This window comes from Mus caroli, chromosome 11 (assembly GCF_900094665.2).
Source record: "Mus caroli chromosome 11, CAROLI_EIJ_v1.1, whole genome shotgun sequence".
In the NCBI taxonomy this organism is placed as follows: Eukaryota; Metazoa; Chordata; class Mammalia; order Rodentia; family Muridae; genus Mus; species Mus caroli.
The window spans coordinates 77,758,404-77,768,637 of record NC_034580.1 but is presented as its reverse complement, the minus strand read 5'-3'; the positions used below and the strand labels follow the sequence as shown (position 1 = coordinate 77,768,637).

Here is a 10,234-nt window from a genome sequence, read left to right as displayed (position 1 = left end):
TAAAACACCAATGCACATTTAAATAAATCATTTAAAAAAGAAAAAAGAAAAAAAAGTCCTTTGACATTCCTATTCCTGTCCCTTCTACATTTTTGTCTTCTACTTCTAGTCACTAAATGTTAGCTCTTTCTGAGAAATTGTTATTCCCACCCTTAGTCCATAACTAATCAGTCGCTTTACTTTTGAAGTGTTGTCTATATAATTTCCCAGTTCCTTGTCCTAGACTTCTTCCATACCACACACTACAACTAGAATAATACCAAATTGTCACAGAATTCTTCAGTTTAAAAAAAAAAAAATCCTCCATTTATTTCCACATTTCCTGTAAAAACAATTCTTTAGAATTAAATGATTTTTTTTTCTTTTATTTTAGACAAGGTCTCACTACATAGTCCAGGCTGCATCTCCCTCAGCCTTCTAAAAGCTGCAATGTCAGGGGGAGGCACCACATCCAGTTTTCAAGGCTTTCAGGCCTTCCCTTCTTGGTGGTTTTCCTTATAAAACCTGAACTAGAATGGGTTAATATATGTAAAGTGCTTAGAATCCTGTCTGGCCTAGGCTTAGAACAGTATGTCTTAGCTATTATAGTAAATTGGAAGATGCTGTATATAAAACACGCATCCTCCAAAGCAAGTAGTACTTTAAATTATCAATAACTAGAATACGGTAACTGGCATTGCTTTACTAGCAACTTACCTATCTTCCTGCCATTGAAAGAACCTGTAAACACAAGCCTGATTTACCACAAAAATAAAAATAGGTTTTACACTTAAGGCTGCTGAAATCTCCAACCTGGACAAATATTAGAATAACCTGGGAATAGTCAAGAATATTGTCATCTGGATCCCATTTAGATTATGGAATCTCTTATGGTCAAAACCTCTTTAAGTTGGGGCTCAGGCACTAAAGCTTCATAGGCGATTTGACATTCCATGAACAATCAAAAGTTTCACAGGTGATACTGATGTACAACTTAGCAATCATTGGTCTTGTCAAAAGAAACACTGTGCTGGAGTCTGGACATCTGTATGCTTTTGAAAAAAGAATACTCATCCACTGCTTTATGAAGAATATGTGTTTATGAGTGGCCTTCTAAAAACAACCTTCCCAAAGCGCCAACCTTTGGAGTTTAAGGCTTGAAAATATATATACATCGAGGTCATATAAACATGTGTCTTTTTTATCTGACTAATATAAGGATCAAAACAGAGTGACTTGTATAAATATATACTTAGCTATGTGCAATATTTACAACTTAGATTTTACAACGGAAAAACCACATTGAACCTGTAAAGATGAAAAAGTTGGCAATTTGTGGTTATAATTTCAAAAATGTCAAAAACGGTTTTACCTCAAACATTTTATAATAAATAGCACCGCACACAGTACCATCCCCAAAGTATTACTCCTCACTGGCTTACTTTATCCCAACAATTAGGGGTATCCAAGGACAGAGGAACCCAAGAACTTGGACACAGCACTTTTTAAGTGACAGCGGGGACTGATGGAAAGCTTGGGTCTTCAAAACCTTACAGCAAAGCCCCCTTTACCCTCCAGTCCTGAGACAGCAAATCCTGTAATTCTCCCTCGTCATCACTGTCCACATTCTCTTCTTCCTTTTTCTGAAGTTCTTTTATGGTCAAAACCTCCTTAAGTTTGTTTTTTATTTCATCCTGGCGATTCCGCAGCTTTTCCACTCGACGGTAACATTCTATCTGCTCATCGATCTCTCCAATCTGCCGGTCCAACCGTCCCTCCTCATCTTCCTCAGCAACGATCGCTTCAGAGATAGTGTTCACTTGCCTCATAGCCTTTTGAAACTCGTCCCACTCTTTGTCCATCTGATCCTTTGGGGCATCCACCTTCCGGACCTTTGCATCTACCTCAGGGTCGTCGAAGAACCCCTCTGGTAATGCTTCGGCGGTGTTCTCTCTTCTTTCCACCACTTTTTCGTGTATTTCTGCTTTCTCAATGGACCCTGAATGAGGAACTAAGGGGGCCTTGGGAGGATTTGTATTAAACGGATCGTTTGGCAGCACATTGCTTGTTGTCTCCCTCGGAGAGGCGAGCGAGTGTTCTTTGCTCTGTGCATCCGGAAGATGCTTGCTGCTGTCCCTTCTTTCTTCTCCACCTCCCTCTTCTTCCTCCTCCTCTTCCTCATCGTCATAATCAGGCAGTAAACCGAGTCCAGGTTTACTGGGGGCCGCCCTAGCGGCATCCAAGTTGGCGGACGAGGCTGAGGTGGAGGGCTGTACCTGAGGTCCCGCGGAGACCTTGGCTTTCTTGGCGTCTTGGCTCTCCACATCCGTCGCTCTCCTCTTGGTGGGCTGAGGTGCAGTGCCGGTCGACGGGCCCTGGGTTGCTCCTTTGGCGCCTTTCAGCTCCGCTACTCTCTCCCGGTGCTGCTTTCCCAGAACATGGGTCTGCCACAGGAGCTCGCTCTTGACCGGGGTGTTACACAGCGCGCAGCTCAGCTGCCCCAGACGGTTGTACTTGGCGAATGGAGATTCGATCCTCTTCCGGTTGGTGCTCAAGCGCTGCTTCTCCCTCATCAAGCGCCTCAGTTCTTCCTGATTCACCACTCGCTTCCCGGCCGGAGTCCGAGTAGAGGTGGAGGACGCCATGTTTGCGCCCAGGACTCAGGCGAGTCTAGCTTCCGAGGCGCGATAGCGTCACTTCCTGTTATGGCGCCGATTGGCCCACACTCAGGAGTGTGGGCGTGGCGCCAGGGTTCGGAGCCGGCAAGTTTGGGGCTGGCCCGTTGAACCATGGCTGCGATCAAAATCGCTAACCCTGGCGCTGAAGTGACCCGGAGCCAAGCGGCCTTGGCTGTGAACATCTGTGCCGCCCGTGGGCTGCAGGATGTGCTGCGTCCCACCTTGGGTCCTAAGGGCGCGCTAAAAATGTGAGATGCCGCTAGGGTGTGCGGGGTGTCCCGGCTCACTCTGATGCTGATGCTGATCAGTGAAAACCTGTGAGCAATGCTGCGACATTTAGGCACCTGGTTTCTTCTCTCTCACTCCTGCTCTTAGGATTCTCTAGCCGAGGAAGAGAGCGCCCCGAAGAAAAGACTCTGTCAATAGAAACTGTTAGCCTTGTGCGCGCGCTCAGCAGACGTTGGGCTGCAGCTCCGCCGCAGGCAGTATTGTTTTGACGTGGTGGAGTGGTACTGGCTTTGGAGCTAGGCAGGCATAGGTTCAAATTCAAGTTCCATTATCTTCCAGCAGTTGGTACTTAGTCAAGTCCTTGCGACTCTCCGCACCTACAGTTCTTCATGTTTAGTCATCCATTTGGACATATGTTTATTTAGCACCATTGCTTTACGAAGAAAGAAGAGTAGGGGAGATCAAAAGGTCTCTTGGGAAAGAGACACCCTGAGAGGAATGAACAAAGTAGCGTTTATAGTAAACGAGTCCACTTAACACTAGGTGCTGGAAAAACAGATGGGATAGTTTCTGTCCTTTCCTAAAAAAACCTGATTTATATTATGTGTGCACATCTGTCTGAGTTTATGTGCATCAGGTGTGAGCAGATGCCCCCAGAGGTCAGAGGGTGACAGATCCCTAGAACTCGAGTTATAGGCAGTTGTAAGACATCTGATATGGGTGCTGGAGACCAAGCTCAGATCCTCTTCAAAAACAATAAGTGCTTTTTAACTGCTGAGCCATCTCTCTAGCCCTTGAGATGGTATCTATTCTTAAAGTGACATGACAGTGACAGGTATGTCAATTATATAGAGATACAAATGATTTTACAGAGGAAAGGGCCCAATTACCGATGATTGAAGGAAAACCCTCTCAGATATCAGGGGATGTTTGATCAGAGTTGTAGAAGAATGAGTGACAGGAATCAAGGCCTCCCAGTGGTGTAAATCCACCAGAAATAAACATTATAATGCATTAAGGGAACGGAAAGACCTACTGCGGGAATAATGGTCGATGGAACAGGAGAGTTTGGAAAAGGCCAAGTATGTTACTGATAAATTACCTGGATTTTTATCTTGAAGATGGTAGAGAATGTAACATCTTTGAAGGATTGGTGATCAGGAAACTGAATCCCATTGCCTTTTAGAAAGATGTAGCATGGAGGGTTGATTCAAATTAGAAGACAAGATACTGTCTAAGCAGTCTAGGAAGGAAAACAATAAATTTGGAGAGAGATGTCCAAAGACATTTTAATTGTGGAATTGACTGAGCTTGGTGATTTAATAAATGCAAGGCACTAGACAACCAAATTCAGTGGCTGAATCATGGCATTCACCAAGATAAAAACCTACAGAAATTTGTAGATTTGTACTTTGTTTCATACTTTTTAAAAAAATATTTATTTTTATCATGTATACAATGTTCTACTTGCATGTATGCCTGCATGCCAGAAGAGGGCACCAGATCTCATTATAGATGGTTGTGAGCCACCATGTGGTTGCTAGCAATTGAACTCAGGTCCTATGGAAGAGCAGCCAGTGCTCTTAACCTCTGAGCCATCTCTCCAGCCCTGTTTTATACTTTTCATTAGCCAACATGTATAACTCATCAGCTCGTGTTTAAACCATAAATGCTCTGTTTGGAATGAAATTACTGTAAGGTCATCTGGGAGAACTAATCCCATGAGACACAAGTGGCAGTCACTACCACATGTCACCACGTGGCTCAGTATAGCGTTTCCAAACCCAGTCATCTGTTTTTAGGACCACGAATGGCAAGAACTCGGGAGTGTTTGTTGATTCTTGGCTTGTGTAGTTAAGCACCATTGTCCTTTTTATAGGCTTGTTTCTGGGGCAGGTGACATCAAACTCACCAAAGACGGCAATGTACTACTTCATGAGATGGTGAGCTAATGCTCTTTGTCATTTTCTTTTCTCAGACAGGATCTGCCTATGTAGCCCTGGCTGGCCACAAATTCACAATTTCCCCTCCCCTTCTTGCCTGCCTCAGCTTCCTGAGTGTTGGATTCAGGTATTAGATACAGTGCCGAGCTGCTGCTGGCTTTGATAAATTGTATAAGCTTTAATTAAGAACATGGCACATGGGCTGGGAATGAAGCTCAGGGATAGAGCACTTCCCTAGTGTGTGCAAGGCTCTAGGTTCGACATTGGGGTGGGGAAGGTACACTCTGAAAGTTTGTTTGTTTGTTTGTTTGTTTGTTTATTCCAGGCCGGAGAGATGACTTAGTGATTAAGAGCTGTTTTCCCAGAGAACTTGGGATCAATTTCCAGAACCCATATGGGAGGTCACAACTCTGTACTCCAGTTGCTCACATAAGCATACATTCAGGCAAAACACCAATGCACATAAATTAAAGAAAAAATTTATTTTAGCTGGGCTTGATGGTATATGCCTTTAAACCCAGCACTCCAGAGGCAGAGACAGGCAGATCTCTGAGTTTGGGACTCTCCTGTTCTACAGATCAATTTCCAGGACATCCAGGGCTACACAAAGAAACCTTGTCTTGAAAAAAAAATTTTTTTTTTTTTTTTGCAATGCTAGAGATTGAGCGTTGAGCCCTCATATATTGGGCAAGTGCTCCTTACCACTAAGCTACACCTTCAACTTTACCCTCCCCCAACCCCCCCCCCATCTATCTATCTATCTATACATGTATATATATATATATATATATACTTTATTTATTTATTTCATGTATGTGGGTATACTGTTGCTGTCTTCAGACACACCAGAAGAGGGCTTCAGATCCCATGGTTGTGAGCCACCATGTGATTGTTGGGAATTGAACTCAGGACCTCTGGAAGAGCAGTCAGTGCTCTTAGCTGCTGAGCCAGCTCTCCAGCCCACAATTTATATTTTTAAGGATTTTATTGATTTTTAAATTTCATATGTATGAGGGTCTATCTTTATGAATGTATGCTACATGTATGCTGGTACCTGCAGGGGCCAGAAAAGGGTGTCAGGTTCCCTGGAGCTGGACTTTGAGCCACTTCTGGGTGCTGGGAACCAAACTCCACTTCCTGGAAGAACAGAACATACTCTTAATGGCTAAGCTGTCTCTCTAACCCAACTTTTTTTTTTTTTTTTTAAATTAAAGGCCTGCCCCAAGACCACCTGACCACAATTTGTATTTTTAAGGCTGCCAGCTAAATACTGCAGTCTTGAGATATGGCTGTTGGATTAAACCTCAACAGAATGATTTTTGCAGTTTTCAAATGCTTATAGATTCTGATAGCTTAGGGAGACTTACAAATTAATAACATCTTTTCCAGAGCACTTCATTATAGTCTCTGTAATCATGCAAAAAGAAAAAGTCCTCTACGGTGTTCATAAATATATTCCTCTTAGAGATTGAAGGGCTTAATCTCTTCTTGGAAATGTCATTGCATTTTGAAGCAAAGACTTTCATACAATGTTCAAACCTCATTAATTCTCAACTTTAAAACTTTGGATTTGACATTTACTAAATGTTGATAATGCAGACCTTGTAAGTGTGCAGCATGACGTTTGCTTGTTAATTTTACTATTGTCCCTTGGGCTGCCTTGGATTCAGTGGCCTTCCGCATCATAGTTTCTGTCTTTAAATTTGCTGTTTACCTTTTCCAGCAAATTCAACACCCAACGGCTTCCGTCATTGCAAAAGTGGCAGCAGCCCAAGACCATGTCACAGGGGATGGCACTACCTCAAATGTCCTGATCATTGGAGAGTTGCTAAAGCAAGCTGATCTTTACATTTCTGAGGTATTAAACATTCACACAAAGCAAGTTTTTTAAATTTAATTTTAGAGGATGAGAACTAATTTTAATTAAGATAACCTTAGGCAGTTGTAAATGGAAAGTGCTTTTTATTTTTTGCCAAAGTAATGGCTTTTATTGCAATTATACACTTTTAAAAATATAAAATATTTAATGATATATAGAAAGGTTAAAGAGAAAGCTCCTGTGCACTCATGAATCCTGCTTAGAAAAGAAAATGTAACTAATAAAAGTTGAAACAAAATGTTGTTCCTTTAAAAATAATGGGAAAGATGATTGGAGGGTTTTCACTTTGTGTCTTTTTTCTTTTCTTTTCTTAAGATTTATTTATTTTATGTATGTGAGTATGCTGTCGCTGTCCTGTCTTCAGACACACCAGATGATGGCATCTGATCTCATTACAGATGGTTGTGAGCAACCATGTGGCTGCTGGGAATTGAACTCAGGACCTCTGAAAGAGCAGTCAGTGTTCTTAAACACTGAGCCATCTCTCCAGCCCCACTTTGTGGGTTTTTCTAGTCCCTGTTTCCTAAAGCACTTAGCCGAATCCTCTCTTCATCAGCCTGTGAAGCCATCATTCACATTTCTTTGTACTGTTATTTAATTGTATTCTTCTCTCGACATTATCTATGTCTTTTCTATAATCATCTGAGTTTTCTGTCTTCCTCAGAGACTATCTGAGAAACATAACCTGGTTGAAGTGGAGATTCTGGCTTCTTCGTGTTTGAGAATTATCTATTCAGTGTCTGTACCTTCCCTCATTTAGATTTGGACTTAAATCGTGGAAACAACTAAAATTCTCTTACCTGTACAGAAATCAGTTATCATCTTACATAAGAAAATAGTGTGTAGTCTGTGGCTGGGAAATTTATAAGTTCAACCAGCCATCAAGTACACAGGTCCTTTTGATGTCTTAACTCTTTTGCCCATAATAAGGCTTCATCCTAAAATGGATCTTGAAGATAAGACCATCAGAGGAAGTCAGTGTGACTTGTTTTCCTTGGTAAGACTCAGCAGGTGTGGGTAAGATAAAGAAATTCCTCCAGCTATAGCATTTGAATCCTTCCTTGGGCCAACCTTAGTCTTACACACATTTTAAACTGAATACCATTGTCAGGGGAATTGATTAGGCTAATTTAGATCCCATTGGTTGAGCTAGGGTTAGTGTTCTTCTGAAACACAGGTGAACGATGGACACCTTGCAAGGACTAGAGTTGGGGGAGGAAGGAAGGAGACTAGCAATGGTGAGATGTGTGAGTGTGTGTGTGTGTGTATAGTGTATATCTGAACCGTGATAAAGTGAAGCACAGGATACAATAGAAATGACAGGAAAGCATGGAGATGCTAAATTAGCCTGCACTAGTCAGGAGCATGGACACAAAGTCTTCAGATGGAATGTGAGGTGCATGGTGTTCCAGGCTGAAGCCCCACTTAGCACTGGTATAGAACCACAAGCACTTGGTGTAACTGGAGTTTAAGGGCATGTGTGTGATAGTGAGGAGGTTGTGGAAGACAGTGGAAGGTGTTCTTCGAGGGTGAGGAGCACTAGCAGGTCAGGAAGCATGCACTTTATTGCTGTAGTGAACAGACCGAAGAGCAGCATATCAATAATGACTGATGGGACCAGACTGGCGTTTTAAATATCTGGGGACAATTTTAATGAGTCCACAATCAGAGGCTCTCCTAGTAGTCCAAATGAGTGATTATGAAGACTGACTGACATAGAGGAAATATTTGCAAATGGTAATAGCACAGGTTGGATTAGAGTGTTTTGGATCTTATGGATATAAGTCTTGGCTCCATTTCTAAAGCAGCTTGCTGATGTAAGACAAATTACGTTATCCGTGTAGAGCAGTAATAGTGCCCACTTTATACTGTCGTTGAGAGGATCAAATTAAATAATTCACATAGCGCCCTCAGAGCTATGCCCAGCACAGACGCTCACCCTTTAGGTATTCTAGGAGTGATGTAAAGAAATGACGTGAATGAACCATGGTTCATGTCAGCGTTCACAAGGTTGTGTGTTATTTTACAAAATGAACAGTCCTGTGTGGGAGATGGCTTAGTGGGTAAAGTGCTTGCTGTTCAAGTGTGAGGACCTGAGTTTGAATTCTCAGACCCTTGCCAAGCTAGGCATGTCAGCATACATCTGTAACCCCAGTGCTCCTACAGGGAGATGAGGCAGAGATGGGAGAATGCCCTTGGAGCATACAGCAATAAAAGAGATCCTGCCTCAAGCAATGTGGAGGGTGAGGACCAATACCTAAGGTTCCAAAGTTGCCCTCTGACCTTCACACCCATGCTCTGGCATGTACATTCACCAACATCCTCACAGCACACATAAAAGATAGAGAACATAGATAAATGCACCCCCCACTACTGTCCTTCCCCTCCCCCTCCCCCTCCCCTTCTCTTCTGAGCAGGTAAGGATGCCCTGGGTCCCCACCCTTTTACTCCACCCATGTACTCGTGGCTGGGCGCTTCCTCTCCTACTGAGGCCAGACAGGGCAGCCCAGCTAGAAGACCATATCCCATGTACAGGCACCAGCTTTTGGGATGGACCCTGTTCCAGTTGTTTGGGACCCACATGAAGACCAAGTTGTATATCTGCTACATATGTGTGGGGAGGTCTAGGTCCAGGGGCTGACTTCTAACTTACTGCCTTCTTGCCCCAGCTTCCAGAGTGCTGGTGTTACAGCCATGTGTGCCCAGCTCTTAGTGTATAATTTTCAGAATCACTGAATTCTTATATAGAGTCACTGTATGTATAAAGTTAATCTTAACATCAGCAGCTCATGAGTGTATTAGAATCCAGTCTGCAGATTTCTTTCAGATTCCCCACGGACCCTGAGTGTCTTTTACAGAAAAAGGAAACTCAAGGACAATGCCTTGTGTTGAGATGTCATGTCCTTCCAGTCTCTTTTAAGCTGAGGCAGATCCTGAAGTGTCTTTCATAGTCCGTGGCATTGCTACTTTTAAAAATTAAACGTGTGCTGGGTGGTGGTGGTGGACACCTTTAATCCCAGCACTTGGGAGGCAGAGGCAGGCTGATTTCTGAATTCGAGGCCAGCCTGGTCTACAGAGAGAGTTCCAGGATAGCCAGGGCTACACAGAGAAACCCTCTCTCGAGAAAACAAAAAACAAACAAAAAACCCAACCCCCCCCAATTAAACGTGGTATGTGGGGGCACATGTGGAGGTCAGAGGTCAACCTGGGAGAGTGGGTTCTTTCCTTCACTATGGGGTACTTTACCTTCTGAGCCATCTCACTGGTCTACTTAAAAGCTATTTGAGTTTATTTATTTTATGAATGTGCATGTTTTGCTTTGTCTTCATATATGTATGTCAACCAGGTATGTGTCAACCAGGTATGTGCCTGGTGCCCTTGGAATTCAGAAGAGGATTTTAGATCCCCTGGAACTGGAGGGATGGATGATTGTGAGCCACCATGTGACTTCGGGGACCTGAACCCAGGTTGTCTGCAAGAGTAATAAGTACTCTTAACTGCAGAGCCAGCTCTTTTTTTTTTTTTTT

The 10,234-nt window shown here is 43.0% G+C and overlaps 2 protein-coding genes across 2 annotated transcripts in view; one reads left to right on the top strand and one right to left on the bottom strand.

The window, feature by feature from the left end:
* Nucleotides 1–349: 349 nt before the first annotated feature.
* On the bottom strand, nt 350–2,657 carry Znf830 (zinc finger protein 830). The gene has a single exon (XM_021177395.2). It carries the CDS (start codon nt 2,622–2,624, stop codon nt 1,530–1,532), a length of 1,095 nt encoding a protein of 364 aa, XP_021033054.1. The 5' UTR covers nt 2,625–2,657; the 3' UTR covers nt 350–1,529.
* A 15-nt stretch (nt 2,658–2,672) lies between these two features.
* Nucleotides 2,673–10,234, top strand: part of Cct6b (chaperonin containing TCP1 subunit 6B) — a 44,733-nt gene continuing 37,171 nt past the window's right edge. The window contains exons 1-3 of the mRNA XM_021177394.2: nt 2,673–2,905; nt 4,765–4,828; nt 6,552–6,686. Of these exons, the coding sequence (XP_021033053.1) occupies nt 2,769–2,905; nt 4,765–4,828; nt 6,552–6,686 (336 nt within the window). The 5' untranslated portion in view covers nt 2,673–2,768. The remainder of the gene's footprint in view (nt 2,906–4,764; nt 4,829–6,551; nt 6,687–10,234) is intronic.